Source organism: Drosophila suzukii, chromosome 3 (assembly GCF_043229965.1).
Source record: "Drosophila suzukii chromosome 3, CBGP_Dsuzu_IsoJpt1.0, whole genome shotgun sequence".
NCBI classification, from domain to species: domain Eukaryota; kingdom Metazoa; phylum Arthropoda; class Insecta; order Diptera; family Drosophilidae; genus Drosophila; species Drosophila suzukii.
The window spans coordinates 71,589,472-71,606,591 of record NC_092082.1 but is presented as its reverse complement, the minus strand read 5'-3'; the positions used below and the strand labels follow the sequence as shown (position 1 = coordinate 71,606,591).

Here is a 17,120-nt window from a genome sequence, read left to right as displayed (position 1 = left end):
ACCGGCTGTGATCATCAGTCGGGGGTCTGGGTCTCCCACATGACTTGATTGTCTCTATGTTCATCAGGCATCCTCGAGTCAAATGCACAAATTACTTATGTTCATTGTATGGTACATGCAGGTACACAAAGAAAAAATGTTTGGGGTAAATGAGAAATCAATAAAAAAATATACAAAATGTATTGTATTAAATTTAGGTATATTATAAAAACATCATCATTATAATGCATTAAGCTAAGTTCATACTGCTTAATAAAGGAATGCTTTTTAAAAAATATTAATGAATATTAAAACAAATTAACTTAACTATTTTCTATAAAAGTTTATCGTCGATCTTAACTATGCAAACTTATATTATTTTATATATGTGCATATACATTATTATTTGTTCATACTTAATTTCAAATCTTTAAATCGTGCATTACAATTATAATTCTATTATAATTATCTTATATCAAACAAAATATTACAAAATGTAGTTAAAGGTTTGAGTTTATTTTGATGGCTGTTTTACAAAACCAAGCTTAAATAACAAGCTTATTTCCATATTACTCAAGAAAACTGACTAAAAATGTATATAAAATTTTCTCTAAGTGTACTTCTGTGTGTCTGTGTGCCAGTTAATTGCCGTCTGTGCGTGGGCCGTATTCGTTTGTTTCTCCGTCTGACTTTTGTAACTGCGATTGCCTCATCGGCTTTTCACGGCGTGCAAGAAATGTATGCAAAACTATTGTTGCTCTGCGGCTAATTGCAGATGCTTCCACAGTGGTTAACAAAGCTGAGAGTCTAAGGATTTTCATAATTTTGGTTAATTACTACATTTTTGGATGCTGGCAACTCAGTTCATTTGTGCACTTTTAGGTGTCTTTTAAAACACTTAAGATATACCATAAGTTTTAATTTTAGAAATACAGCTTTATTCAGTTTATGATCACATTTTCATTAACGTTAAAAACAAAACTGGTCAAGTATCGGTTCGAAAAAGCTCTTACTGAAATCAAAAAACTATGTTAATAACGCTTAGCTAATATTTAAATATTTTATTTACCCTTCCAGTAATATTTCAGGTAATGTTACCAGTAATATTTAACTAATAGGCTAGAAAATTCTGATATGATTATCAAATATTGAAATTAGTATTTTATTTACAAATACTTAAGAGGGAGATATGTGTATATGCTTCCTCATAGGTGTGTGGGATACACCATCATTCGTGCTTGCCGCCTATTTAATATTTGTTATATTTTTCCTTGACAACTTAATTTCGGACTTGTCTACCGCACTTGAGTGTAAACACTCAAATATTTGCACATCTTCAATGCTGTGCTGAGCAGTTTGAAGCACAAACAAAGGCGGTAAGTGCCACTTTTTGACTGCACCTCGACCCAGCCAACAGCCAACAACTAACATTCAATCGGGCCCACACACCCACTAGCCAACTAACTAACTAACTTAACCCAGTGACTAACTTCCATCGCAAATGCCATAAAGAGTCGCCAAATGGAAATGGCAAGATGATAAATAAGCAGGCAGGAAATTTATGCCATTCAGCCGCATGCTGCAAATCGCAATTCGGATTTCGCATTTCGTATCTCGCATTTATTGCGGCTTTACAGAAGATTAATTACACGAGCTGCGGCCATAAATAAGGCAGGCAAATACAAACAGCATTATTCGCATTGCAAAGCATAAAAGTAAGTGCATGTTGTAAAATTCAAATTAGAAGCCATCGTGTTGGGATCTGCCACTAGTGACCTTGACTCGCCGAAGAAGAAGAAGAAGGTGTTCGCAGGTGAACAATCGAGTCATAAACAATGTGCAGCCAAGTAGCTCCCACTCCATCATCCATCGCCCAAGGTCATCTGGTGGTTCTTCTTGGCGAGACCGAGACTAATTAAATTAATTACCATCCGAGGCACGCGATTGGCCTGGCCCAAGCAAACAAAAAACAAACTGATAACAAATTCAACGTTCACATTGTTTTTATTACACTTTTTTGCTTCTCAATCTTAACTTTTTTTTTTACCTTTTGGCCATAGAAGGTGAATGTTATTTTCGCCTCTGCTGACGACTCGCGGGGCTGATTAGAATGTGCCTTGTCAGCGGGCCATAAATTAAGCTAAGCTGCCTTTCCAATTTGCATACCCTGTAATTAAATGGTCAGCGGTGGATCTGCTTAATATCATAGGCATTTAAAAACAAATTATCTTCTTAAGTTTAATGTTTGAACATTTATGAATTTAAGTCATGACACTTGTCTGATTTTTGATTGCCTGACTTTTATTCATTTTAAGAAGTCAAGGCAACTTTAACATCATTTAATAAATTAATGCATAAAATGTTGTTAATGCCTTAATTTTTTAAAATAATTCCAGTCAGTTAATCAAAAATCAAGCATGTGTTATAGGGCCTTCAGAAACAAAACTCAGATTACAAACATTTGGTAAATATATGAAAATATAAATAAAAGTTCAGAACAAATTCAATAAAATATTTTGTGTTATTGGTCGTCAACCTGATAAGAACCTAATCGAAAGATTATATAAATATTTAATAAATTAGGAAAAAAATTTTATGAAAGCTGGGTTTTTCCTTAGGGTAATTCCACCTTCGATCCCTCCAATCTTGCTTTCTTTTCGTGATTATTTTTTCAAATAGGATGTACCTAAGCTTAATAGATTAGCCATGTTTATTTGGGACAGGCCCCCCAAGTCGATCTAAACGATTTGAGCTTGACCTTAGCCCGAGTTGTTTGGCAGCAATATTGAAAGCATGCACCTTGATATTCGACGATACTTAAAATGCATGATGCAAGTGAGAGGAAATGCTGACGGCGTGTCAGGAAAGGGAAATGATGTTATATGCACTAGACGCGGATCCCAGAAGCGAGCAACTTTCTCCGCACCAGAAAGATGATGAACTGTTCGTTTATACTTGAAGCACTGATCTTCAAGGCGATACCTACCACCACCTCCAACTGTTGGCTATAAATCAACGATGAAATCCACCCAAAGAAATTCGCATAACAAAGGCTAATTACGCGACACGCTCGGACTTCATCATCATCATATGGATATGGATGGTCGGATTGGTTTGGTTTGGGATCTCCTGGTTTTATCGTGTTCGTGCATAATTTTCGGATCAATCAACTGGCCGAAAGAGTGAGACAACGGCGGCTTAAAGCCATAAATCTAATGGGCCCCCATCGAGTTGGCCATGCAAATGCGAAAGTGGCCAGAAGAAGACCAGACCAGCTGGGCAGCCAAAAGTGGTAGCCCAAATTAATAATGTTTGCTTGGGTTTTCGTGTGGCTGGTGTTGCCTTATTCCCAATGTCAGTTGGGAAATTAAAAACTAATTTGATAGCAATTCAAATTACGCACATTGAGGCAGTCCCACACTTGGCAAAAAAATGGCCTACATATGGTTTTCTTCTTTTCTACACCCTGAAAAATAAGAACTACAATTACACAAATATTACGTGAAACTAGTGCTTGAAAGATATGATAATTAAGGTCTAAAAAAACGTAGTTCTGTTGAATATTTCATAATTTATTTTTTTAATGGTAAGTAATAGCAAATAATAAATAAAAGACTAAAATATTCTTAAAAATCTATGAATTTCAAGAACATTTTTTAAGACAAAAATACTGTAAAATTACCAAAACAGCTCTCCTTACTTTAAAAATACTTAAGATACAACTTTTTTGGAATTCAATAAATGTTTATGTATTTTTTTAACACTGATTATTTTTTGAAGTGCACTCCCAGGCGGGCCTCGACTTTTTTCTTTTTTTTTATAATGAGAAGGGGCTTGGGGGAGTGGACGCATCGGCTGGAAAAAGAGGTTCCCCCATGGCTCCACCTTCGCAGCGAGTTGATTATGAAAGCGTTTTACAACAGCAATATGACTTTTTGTTCGTCTGCCGGTCTTCAAAGTGAAAGAAGCATTAAAAACAACCTGAAACATGATGACTGTCGGTAATTTATACGAAATGTGCGTTTTTGCCTCATTTCTGTATTTCAGTATTTCCAGCATTTCCCTTATAATTACACGCTCCTCATGTATAATCGCCAATCACGTCGCCAGTTGTTGCTCCAAAACACCAGGTTGCAAAAAATAAAATACAGTTTTTTTTTTGGAACTACTTAGGCAAATCTGTTGAAACCTAATTTGAATTTGCAAAAATCATAAAGCCGTTTTTGGGATATAAAAATCATCATCATCATCATCATCGGGCAGAGGTTATTGATTCGCCGTTGGCTTTGTTGTTACCACAAAAGAAAGATTATAAGCCAAGCGATATATGGTGAACAAAAAGCTCGAGTGCAGGCACAAAGCCCACAAAAGATTCAGGGCCTTGACCAAGAACAAAAGGATGCCCACATTTAGACTTAGTTTTCGCCTTGACTTCGACCAATGTCGTTGCCTTTGTGGGGCTCCCAGAAATTATCTTTATTATAGTGGGGGCCCTAATTGAATTATGTAAGCGGGAAGCAAACGGTTAACAAGCGATGGTAACCGCACACTTACAATCTGACCTTTTGTGATTTTTCACTGTTTTTGGTCGTTTTTCGGAGCCTCCGGCAACCACGAGCGATCCCAAACTTTGTGAACTTGGCATCGGATCACGAATAGCCAATCTGCTTTCTTTCACCTTCGAACCGGCGACTAAATCCATCAAGATAAATTAACATCTGCGGCTGGTTATCTAATCTGGTAATCCAATAATCGGGGGAACAATCGAAAGTGCAAAGAAAGGGAACTTAAATCGGAAAAATACAAAATGTTTTGGGTATTATTTAATTGAAAAGGTGCCAAAACAAGCAATCACATAAGGAAATAATGTGGAAAAATCGAAAGTAAATCACAAACATGAATATGTTGAAGGAAGTGATTAAAGTTACAACTTTCAGGGAATTGTAAAACAATTAAATTCAATTAATTTTTTGTAAGGCATTTGATAACCAATTTTCTCCCCCATAAGTTACATATCAAATAATGTAAAATTCAACAATTGCGGAAATAGCGGCAAAAGGGAATAAACAAATTAAACGTGCAGGAAGTAAAAACTGCTTGTAAAGCCAAACAAAAGTGGGTATCGAGCATTCGATATTTTCGACTTACTTTTCGCCATAATGTGACTAAAATTAATTGCATTAGTAGTGAAACAAGTTCAACACGCAGAATAACATTTAAATTCACCAGCAACAAACAGCAAAATGGGCAACGAAAAAAGTTGAAAAACATAAGAGAAGACATGAAAAATGACAGAAGGTGTGCAAAAAAATGTATTTGACTTGGCCAAAAAGGCGACGCGGCAGAAAGGCGTTTGAAGTTTGTCGTTTTTTGTTTTGTTTGAGGGGACTGTGCGACAGCAACAACCCATCGCAATAATTATTGCTGACGGGCGAGCAGCAACAACACCGCAGCAACAGTGGGTCACTAGTGAGCCAGGCGATCACAACAAAGAGGCAGCAACAGCATGGGCACAGCAGCAACATCAGCGGAAACAGCAACACTCAGAGTAAAGATACCTACAGCAGCAGAAACATAAAGAGTGGCAGAAGTAGCAGCAGTCAAGACACAACAGCAACACCAAGAGTACAGATCATAGCAGCAGCAGCAATTGAAATAAAACAGCAACAGCATAGCCGCAATATCAACATTAAGGCAGCAACATAAGCTACAGGTATAGTATTTTCAATTAAAAAACTGCAATACAACGTATAAGTTAATAAAAAGTAAGTAGTAAAAGCAACAACATTAGGAAACACTTCAGCAACATTGCACTTGCACGACGGTAAGTAAAAGTTTTTTAACAGCTGCAACATCAACACTAGCAACAGCAACATAAATAGCAATTGCAAAGGCAACAATAATGTTTATACGAAAAGCAGCAACATGAACTCCAGCAAGAGCAATTCGTGTGGCACAACAGCAACATTAGCTTCAAAAATATAAATATTAAAGAAAAAACACCAGCAACATCAACAATGAGAACAGCAATATCAGCAGCAGAAATATCAATTGCATTGGCAACATTAATAGTTATACAAGAAGCTACAGTAAAAGTTCTAGATATTGCAATCTTAGAAACAGGACCCACTGACTTCATAAGTAGCAATTTCAATGGTACAACAGCAACATGTGTCGTCACAACAGCAACATTAAAAGAAAAATACTTTTAAGCCAATTAAGTGACAGAAGACACAGCAGCAACACCTGAGAGACACCTTAGGAACAAGAATTTCAATGGTACAACAGAAACATCAGCTGTAGATGCAGCAATATCAACAGCTTAACAGCAACATCCATCAACAGCAGCAACATTGGTAGCAAAACCAGACTTCCAACAGTTCTGCCGGCGTCGGCAGAGAGAGCGGGAGCGGAGAGGAGGCAGTGGCAGCAGAGGCAGAGGCAGCAGCAGCGGTAGCGGGTCCGAAAGTTTTTCAACTCTTCGCTGACAGCGCAGACGCAGCGTCGTTGGCGATCAGTGCGGTTTTGGAGTTCGTTGCGTTCGGTCGCGAGATCTCAATCTCAGTGGAACCCCTTCGAAAAAAAAATATCCCTGGATCGATCCGAATTTTAAATCGATACGCGAGTGCATAACTCCATCTCTTAACCAGAGGTTAACCAGAAAGTGTGTGTGTGTGTTATTATCAGGATAAGCACATCCTGCCGGAATAGATTAAAATAAAATCAGGCCCTAGGCCAAAACACCATCAAGATAAAAAATTAAAAAATATAGAAACCCCAGAAACACACACACGTTAGCCACCGTTAGCCATGTTGGCAATGAAGGATAAACCTTGGCTGCTGCTATTTGGCCTATTGGCCGCATTAAGCTGTAAGTACCCCGGGCAATGATTTATAAGTGCCATTGTGATGCAAATTGAACGGATAGCGATGCAGACACAGCTGCAGATAAAGATACAGAGACAGATACAGATGCTGAGATACAGAAACTAGATTAGTGGCCTGTATTTGTGGCCCAGACAATGAGCCCACACACATCTCAATGACATGCCGAATACGAATCTGAATCCGAATCAGATTCCGAATCCAATGTATATATACATATCATCATTTGTGAGTGCGGTGCCAGTGGCAGGCCAGCCAGTTGAATATTCATCAGCTTTTATGATCACGCTGACCGTTGAACCGCTGACCAACTCCACAATTGTCCCACTGACGGACTGCATTAGCATTTTCACCGGAGATTTGCATAAATTGCTAACATGTTTCCTTGATACCATTTTGGAGACCTCCTAGCGACTGGAAAATCCGCTGGGAAAGTAGGTCTCTGGGTTGGTCAGTCAGTGTAATTAATAAAGAGGGTTTCATAGAGAAGATTTCAAATAGAATTACTTTCCTACCTTGTTAAAAAGTTACGAATTGAAAAATATTAAGAGGATTGGATTGAATTTAAAAAATAAATAAATTCAAACTGCATTAAATATTTGTTTTCATTTGTTTATAAACTTCTTCCGAACTAGTAAGAATTTTAACGCATGTTAACTTTTAATAAGTAATAAATAAATGCGAAAACAAATTGTGTCTCCAAAGATCCAGATACATTTTTACAAGTATGAAATCAATGCCAATACAAATTGAATAATTACACTCTAATTTATTTATGGACAATGAAATACGTTTAATCACTCCCGATATCGAACATTTGGATATATGGGATTGCAATATTTCGAATTAAATTATTTCTTTTCGTGTGCGATTTTGGAATCTATTGATTTTGCAATACGAGTCGCTTCGGATGATTGGCAATTGCCCCCAACCAGTTCGTTGGGTTAGCTTGGCCAACAGTTGAGTGTTGAGTGCCTGTGCTTGCCTAATGGCTCCGTCTGACTCTGGCCCGATCATCATTAATAAGACTGCGATTGCTTTTAATTACACCTTTGGCATTTTGCATACGATCTCGCAATTGGCCCCACAGAGCTTTAAATTGATGATGGGATATGGATTCTGGGCCAGCCAGGCGGAAATCGGCTGGGCAGATCGGTTCAGATCAGAACCGTGGCCGACAAAAACTGGCCAGATTCTGGCCAGAAACGAGAAAGACTCGTCCGCGTCTGCGCAAAATTTGGAGCAGCCGAAGCCATGGCCACGGAAAAGTGAACCGGCCAGCGGGTAAAAAAACCAATCGGGTTGTGTCAAAAATAAAAAATAACTGCAGGCCATGGCGACCATGTCGCCCCGACAAACCATTTGATGGCAGTTAAAAAAACCAAACGTGTTTATGGCCCGTGCAAAAAAACAAAGCACAAACAATACCAACAAAAAGATTGTAATAAAACACAGATAAATTGAATTTTACCAACAACAACAAGAAAAGCCAAAGCCAACGGCCAAGTTTGTGAAGGTGAAGTGGGAATTTTTCGAAACGAAATTTGCCAGCCCACAAAGCAAACAAAGTTGGCCCATTAAAGTCGGCTTAGAACCATTCATCTCCTAATGAGAATTAGTTCCCATTAAGACTACGTTATTTTTTTTTTTTTGGTTTTTCGTTCTTCACTTTTGTTTTGGTGTTACACGCCTCACGAATTTTCGGATTGTATTCAAAATTTATTTTCCGTAAATCCGTAAATCCGAAACTTCCTGTGCTCCAAGAACAAATGACACACCGCTTTCGTAGATTTGTGTTTGATTCGATTGTTTTGGTTTATTTGTTTGCCTGGGACCCGTCGGCATGGGAATTAAAAACACTGAAAACGATCTTACTTTCAATATTACTCATAGAAATAGTAAACAATTAGCATGGATGCTTATATTACCACTTAATTTTTAGATCAGTTAAGAAAATTAAAAATCATAACATCTATAAAAGAGTAAATTAAAGCATAGGCTATGTTGTAAAGTATCTTGAATATAATGCGAATTTCGTGTTAACACATTTTAATGGGATGTATACCTGTGAAAATCTAATTATATCACTCTTCTGTATAATATGAATATTAAACAATGTAAATTAGTGGCATTTCCCCCAGTGTACGACTAATTAAGTGGTCGCTAAGTGGCTGCGGAGATTTCGTGTGTGTATTCATTGCCCACTGACTCAGCTAGCGCCAAGTTTGTTGCCTAAGTCTTTTGTTTTGGCCGCTTGCCTGACCGATTCTTCGGAATGTTTTTTGTGTTTGCAGGTTTGACCGGCTTTGGAGACGCTGCCTATCCGTATTATGGCACCAAGATCGGAGCCCTGACCCGCCTGCACCACGGCGTCTCCGGCGATGTGTACGCCGTGGACTCGCGCACCATCTTCATCAAGAAGTTCAACTACGATGGCGAGGCGCCGGCAGCCTACTTCTATGTGGGCAATACGGCGAAGCCCAGTAATGAAGGTGCAGCCCGGCTGAGGGACGAAAGGGGCGGAACCGCCTCCCTGACCCGCCGCTACCGCAACAAGGACGTCACTCTGTCGCTGCCCGAGGGCAAAACGCTGCGCGACATTAAGTGGTTTTCGGTGTGGTGCGATGAGTTTGCCGTGAACTTCGGCGACGTCTCCATTCCCGCCAACTTGGACTTTCCGAGGCCGCAGAAGATCAACGCCCTGAGGGGCGTCCATGGAGTGTCCTCCGACAACATTGTCATCGTGGACGCCCAGACGCTGCTGGTGCCCAACTTCAGTTACGACGGGGAGGCTCCAGGTGGGTACCACATCTAAAATTATTTTTATAAACATTGATAAAAAATAAGGAAGTTGGTGCAGAAGGTTATGATTTATAAAAATAATAAGGTCCTAAAATATCATTTAAAAATTACCTATACTGTTATCAATTACACATTCAAATCTATAAGAGCGTATTACTGATTAAAAAATAAATGTCTATTAATAATATCTTGTTGGTTAGGACTAGACAGTCGCTTATTATCTAGTGGATCTAAATAAATTTAACAAAGCTTAAAATTTTAGTAATACTTTTATTTTCTTCAATCACATTTAAAGCATCACAGAAACTTTTTGTCTAAAGCTTATTACCACATTATTTACCCACTCCAAAATATATTCTAAAATCAGCAAACAAATATAAGTTTAACTTTTCGCTTATAGCTTGTTATCGCATAATTTACCCACTCCAAAATATTACCTAGAATCAACAAACAAACATTCTGAAGCACCTTGGAAGCTATTTGCAAAGCTTATAATTTTGTGCAATACTGGAAATTTACGTTTCAGTAATTATATGCATTATTTAATAACAAAATGTTTTCAAATTGGGGGAATTCACACAGAACGTTTATCTTTGGTTTAAAAAGCAATAATGAAAACAAAATATACTGGAGCAATAAAGTGCTTTCGTCATAGGTATGGATTATAATAATGAGCTGAAACCTGAACGAACAGAAAGATTTGACAATATAATTTCGTTTTTTTAATAAGCTATTTAAATACCATTTTTATTTATTTTAGCTTTATTAAGCTTGTTCTAAAAGTTTCCCTGACTGTTATTTGCAGATGCCAAGTTCTGGGTGGGTCGTGGCCAGCGGCCCACTTCCGAGGGCCTGAGGATTCCGGACGAGAACGGCAAGGAGAACCCGCTGCGTCGCTACGAGCGCAAGACCATTGTGCTGACCCTGCCCGAGGATCTGACCATCTTCGATATTGGCCACTTTGGCGTTTGGTGCGAGGCCTTCACCGTCGATTTCGGCCATGTTCGCCTGCCGGAGGGCCTGAATGTGCCGCCCTCGCTGAAGATGCTCGGCATCAGTCCACAGGTAAAGAAGAACCCCAGCCAGATCTTAAGCGAGCTGCAGCGCTGATTACTACTACTGATCGCTGATTAGTGATCGCTGATCGCGGTAGATGGGTGTAACTGTGTGTAACTCTATTTATGCAATCGTATTTATTGTTGTCTATATGCAAAATATTTATCAATCGATTCGAATCGGATCCGGCATTTACGGCATTACGAGAGTCGTGACCGGAAATTCCTAGAGTGTAAGCTGGACGGACGGCGGAGGAGAGATCCAAAATATATCTATATATATTTAAATACTTATATACATACATATGTGCAACACATTCTATAATATATGTGTCTATGTAATACTCACCTGCTTGTTATTTGTGTTTTGTTGTCTTGATCAGCTTTTGCTTGAGCTCCGGGAGCTCCACGTCTTATACAAAATGAAATCTGTGTGGGACTGAATCCTAGTTGTTCCTCCACCTCGAAAACCCACAGCACACAAACAATTACACACGCATATCGCACACACACACAAAAACAAAACACACAATTCCCAAAAAAAGAAGGAAACAAACACAAACACATACATATTCCTGTGATCTACTAACCCCCAAGCGAAATCAAAAACATTTTTCATTTTGTATAATAAAAACCATTCAAAAAGCAAAAATCTTTCGAATACAGCAAAACAAAAATGCAAACATTTCGGGTATGCTCAAAATTTTGACTTTGGCAAAGCTTTCTCCTCCCCCTCCGAACCCCAAAATCCTCACCCACACGTACACACACTCGCACCGCACATTACCCAATCCAAAACCAAATACAAATACAAATCCAATTCCATTTCCGCTTCCGTTTCCGATCCAATCGAACCTTCCCTTAAACCAATCTCTTCCAGTCTAAGCTCAACTGCGAGGTGCTCTACGACGATCTGGCATTCGAGGTTCGCTGGGCGGTGGCCGGCGAGAGCATCGTGGTCCAGTTGGTGGCCAAATTGGGTAAGTCTGGGTCCGGGGTTTATGGGTGCTAACTGATCTTAAAATGCGGATATTGTTACTTTCCTGTAAGATTTGTTTTGTGTTAATTGAAGCTTTATTGAAGCTGGATATCGAAAACAACATTTACGATTTTCAGCCAAAAAAAAATAACAGAAGAAGAAGATACAATTTGTTTAAGGTTTATTTTGTTTATTAGAGAAGATTTTTACTAAAAGAATACAAGATTAAATCAGAAAATCGTTTGTCATTTAATAAATAGGTATAGGTAGTATGACAACATTCAGATCTCTCTGTCGGGTAGGTTTATAGGTAGTATAGATATTTATTATAAATGGATTTAATAAAAATAATGGTTTGGTGTTAGAAAATTAGGACAGATATTTTTTGCGACCTCCCCTTTAAAGAAACTTTAGATTTAGGGAGTGCAAAAATATCCATTAAAAAGATACCACACGTATTCTGAATTTTGACAGCTTTCTTGGTGACCCAAATCCCTTTACCCGACCTATCCCACTTGTTGACAAGCCCTCGGCAAAAAGCCAAAAGCATGCTGCGGGTGCTGCATCTTCTGCTGGTGCTGCTGATTTATGATGCTTTGACATTTTATCGAGTACAGTTAGCAGGGAGGCAACAATAAAATCCAGTTAGCAGCCAAATTGACCGATCAGCAGCATCCACAGCCACATATCCACGGCAGCAGCATCGTTGGCAGAATAACAAGTTGCGAATTATGACGACTGGTTTTATTGCGCAACTCGACTGCTGGCTGGGATGGGATGGGATGTGGTTGGGGTGGACAAATGGATGGCAGCGATTTGCTGGCTGCTTCTGCAATCACGAGCACACCGTGGGCATACTTTGGCCATATCCATATCCATTCCATTCGCCACTGGTCTTACTCCAAGCTGGGCAATTTGCAACCGCTAAGAATGCCGCCTGGAATTTTCACCGGGAAAATGCCTGCCGACCGGTTGACCAGGCCAGAATTGGGGCGATCAACTTTCGTTGATTGCGGGGCACCCAGCACTTCCCGCAGAATTTTACTACACTGGAGAAAGGAATAAGAAATTATGTTATATTTAAATTTAATTGAAGTTAATGCGTATTAACTAATTAATTTAAATGGACATACAATTAAATTAAATGAACATACCAAATTCAAATTGAAGGCAGACGAGTTATAAACATTAAAACAAACCATTCAATTTATTTTTTTCGAAATTTAAAATATCTAAGCGACTCCTTATGAGCAAAAATATTTTTAAATAGGTCAATTATATTTATAATCCCCACGGAAAAATCTTAGAAAACCTCTTACCATTTTTATATCCATCCACAGAACCGAACCACTACATGTCCTTTGGAATCTCGCCGAGCAAGAACATCAGCCAGATGATTGGCGCAGATGCAGTGGTAGCCTGGGTGGATCCCCAGACCGGAAACGGATTCGCCACGGACTATTTCCTGGAGGGCAAGGCGCAGTGCTCAGGTGGACGTGGCGCCTGCCCGGACACCAAAATTTCCGAAAAGACCAACTCCATCCGCCTACTGAATGCTGCCATGGTGAATGGCTACTCGATTGTCACCTACCAGAGATCTCTGGCTGCCACGGATCGTTTGGACTTGCCCATCTCGATTACGGAAGCGGAATCGGTGGTCTGGGCAATTGGACCACTGAACGATTACCGCGAGGTCTCCTTCCACACGTTCTACAACAAGCACCTCCATCAGATCGAGTTCGGTCGCCAGCCCAAGTGGAATTGTCCTTTGCCCGAGGGCGCTCGTCCTGGCAGCAACTCCTCGGAACAGGAGGATTCCGCTCCGGCTGCTCAAAGTTCAACCGGCGGAGCTGGTTACCCGCCAGCGGGAAGACCCAATGTGGAGCCCGACGAGGAATTCTATGAGAATCGGGCGGAGGCACTGCATCGCCAGCCGCCACAGAGGCGCCAGGAAACAGCCATTCTCACCCAGAGGCGTCCAGTGCCCACTCCAAAACCGGTGAACAGCAATGGAGCCTGGGACATACCAGCCATCCAGTGCCACGAGCCGGAGGACGGAGTGTTCTACGCCCAGATGGGTCCCACGGGAGGAAAACACGGCTATCCAGCAATCACAGGTGGGTCTTTTAAAAGCGTAATAAACTGTTTTTATTATAATCGTATCACATTTATTTAATATTTACAAAATGTTTGTATATCTTAGGCCACGTCGGCTGGGGAATTTCGTGGTACATCAACGGACTTCTGATCCCCGAGATCCATGTAGTGCGCGGCAGGACCTACACCTTTGTGGTAGAGGGCGGAAACAACCCGGACATTCCAGCCAAGTACCATCCGTTCTACATCAGTGACGATCCTGTGGGGGGATACGAGCACAAGCGCGAGGAGGAGAAGAAGGTGAGATATCCAATCTTGATGATGATCTTTGGTTTTTCACATTTATAACACTTCCCTTTCCAGGCCGTTCGCATCTACGCCGGAGTGCATCGCTCTCGTTCCGGCCAGGTCACGCCCACCGGTGTGGGACGCCTCTGCAACTGGACGCCAGATGTGGAGGGTCCTCCGGCGGACGACTACCAATCCTTCGGAGCCTATCAGCGCACCTTGACCCTTAAGTGCGACGCTGGAGAGCCAGGCGTCATCAGCTGGAAACCAGATAGAAACACACCGGACACGGTGTACTATCACTGCTTCACCCACCGCTATCTGGGATGGAAGATCCACGTTCACGATGCATGCGACTCAGAAGCCGGTGGACTCAAGGGATCTGCTTCGGAACGCCACGAAATCCGGCTGCCGGCGGAATCCACCGCCGCGGAACCGGCTCCCGTGCACGAGGACTACGCCGGCGAGGCGTCCGTCCGGCACGAAACCAAGGTCAGCGCCAACGATAATTTTTTATTGAAGCACCAAACCGATTTGATTAAGAACCACAATATGAACGGAACACCGCCCAAACTGAGTTTTGAAATAACGAAATCTTCGGAAATAACCAAACTGATTTCAGATGGCATCCGCGCTGCTGAGGCTCTCGAGGAGAGCCTACTGAGGAACCCGAACCTGAACCATCCCAACAACCATCCCAACCAGTACCCGATTCCGAATCCGCACCAGAAACCGAACGTGACCCCGACCGAGATCAGCTCGCGCCCTGAGATTCTGCTGGGCGAGACCCATGCCCACAAGCCGAATGCATCTCCACCCGCATCCGCATCAGCATCCGCACTCCCATCCCCATCTGCATCGCCATCCCCTGCCACACTGAAGCTACCTATCTTCGCGAGTGGTCCCCATCTCATCCACCATCCCCCGCACCCCCTGCATCGCCTGCACCACCATCCGCAGCATGCCCCCCATTCGCATCCGCATCTCCATTTGCATCACCACAATCTAACCGCTAATCTTCCAGCGCTGGCCCAGAAAACCATTGGACTCTCTGAGTTCCTTCGTCCGCCGCAGAATGCACCGCTCTTCCATCCAGTGAAGCTGCCCGGCCGTCGACCCTTCCCTGCACCCATCAAGAAGGTTCCGGCCTCGAGGCCAGTGCTTCCGCAGCAACATCCGCACCTGCATCCGCATCCGCAGCATCCTGTTCTCCTGCAACAGCAGCCTTCCTTGATTGTAAGTCACTACAGGAAGCCGGTGCCCGGTTTGCTCAAGCCTTTCGTTAAGGAGAAACCTTTTCCGCTGCAACCGCTGGCTGCATCTGTTCTCCTCCTGGGGCAACCCACGGAACTGGGCGGAGGACTAGGCGGATTAAGTGCCAAGGGAGAACGACTCAAGGTCAAGGGTAAACCCAAAATTCCAGTACCCTATGTCGACCTAGAACCACAGAGTTCTCTGCAAAACACGGCCTTCTTCAATCAGCCAGGTGGAAAGGGGGATCCAAAACCCATAACGCCCAGTTCCAGTTCCATAATCAGCTCAACCACGACCACAATGCCGCTGGTGAAACGTCCTCCGGTAAAGGAACCCTCTCAGGAGGAGATCGCCAGCATGCGTCCTGCGGTAAATCAGGGCTTCAAGCCCGACACTGTGATCGTGGAGAGCGGATTCCGACCCATCATGAGAACCGATGGCACTGGGGTGCAATTGCCAAAGGAGATCATTGATCAGGTGGCCAATCGTCGCGAGGATCCTGGCACCGAAATCGATGAGGTGATGGAAACGGATACGCTATTCCTGAGCGCTCAACAGGGTGGCAGTGAGACTCAAAGCTTTGAACCCATGTTTATACCATCTCCCTTGGACAGTACCAATGCCTCTAAGATATTGAGGGTTAATGTAAAGGAGGTTAGTCCCACGGCTTCTGCTTTGAGATTACCTTCAGCAGCTCTGGAGCACGCCCTGCCATCCGCCTCGGAGTTAAGAAAGCCCACCTTGGATGAACTCTTTGGAGAGGAGATAGACGAAGAGGAGCTGGAACTAGAACCTATGCCGATTGGGGATGATGAGGAGCCATTAGAAGAGACGACCAAGAAGGCTGACACAACCACAACAAAAGAGATCCCAAGTTCAACCACCAAGAAACCAGAACCCGAACTTCTGGAGGATCTCTTTGGACCCGACGAAGAAGATATATATGCAGATGAGCTAGAACTCGAAATGGATGACCGAGTGGCAGCTGCTGCGGAGCGGATTGACACCTACTACCTGCCACCAGACAACCGGAAGGTTCCCCATTCCAGTCTGCCAAGTGGAGCCCTCTACACCTTCGATGGCAAGTCGGTGGTGGACAGTAGTCTGGTCCTACCACCCAAATTGGATGCAACGGACATTGGTGGGGTCCACCAGCGACATGCCCAGTACGGGCTAACTCCCTTGGAGCAGCTTGTCCGAACCACACCGCAATTTGGGATCTTTAGAGGAGAGCTGCCGCAGGAATTCCGGGGTACAGAACCGCAGCCCGTTTCGGAGTATTCCCATCCAGCTCCATTCAGTCGAACCAGTACCACACCCGGATTTTCCAGTAGCACCAGCAGTGGCAGCACCATCTATCCGTACTCCTCATCGCCGGGAACATCCACATCCCTGTCGACATCGTCATCGTCATCGTCCTCATCGCCATTGTCCTCATCATCGCTGAGACCCATTTCCACCAAGTTGCAGCTCCTGAAGCCCGAGGGCCGAAGAGCGTAGGATCGATCAGCAGTAGCGAAATTATAAGCAAGAACTAGCATTTAACCGTTTTGGGGTGTACTCTCATAACCACGTTACATTTACTCGTAAACCTGTATTAGCCCGTAGTTTTCTTTTAACAATTATGATGCTCTTAATTTTAAACGAACGCATGAATTTTATTAGCTAAGCTAACCGATTGTGTCTAAGCCGCATTTTAGTCGTTGTGAAATAAAACCAAGAATTAATCTGAGTTCTTTTTGTTTGTCGGAGTTAAATAAAATAGGTTAAACTGTAATAGT

The 17,120-nt window shown here is 42.2% G+C and overlaps 1 protein-coding gene across 2 annotated transcripts; it reads left to right on the top strand.

The window, feature by feature from the left end:
- The first annotated feature begins 6,474 nt into the window (after window positions 1–6,474).
- Skel (DM13 and DOMON_DOH domain-containing protein skeletor) lies at window positions 6,475–17,071 on the top strand. 2 transcript variants are annotated; one of them, XM_036818487.3, is made up of 8 exons: window positions 6,476–6,850; window positions 9,159–9,662; window positions 10,472–10,731; window positions 11,602–11,701; window positions 13,041–13,817; window positions 13,904–14,097; window positions 14,161–14,577; window positions 14,708–14,887. In XM_036818487.3, the coding sequence occupies exons 1-8, from the start codon at window positions 6,790–6,792 to the stop codon at window positions 14,747–14,749; spliced, it is 2,355 nt and encodes a 784-aa protein (XP_036674382.3). In that variant the 5' UTR covers window positions 6,476–6,789; the 3' UTR covers window positions 14,750–14,887. The 2 variants fall into 2 exon arrangements, with proteins under 2 accessions (XP_036674381.3, XP_036674382.3); XM_036818486.3 differs by having other exon boundaries at window positions 6,475–6,850; window positions 14,161–17,071.
- The last annotated feature ends 49 nt before the right edge of the window (window positions 17,072–17,120 follow it).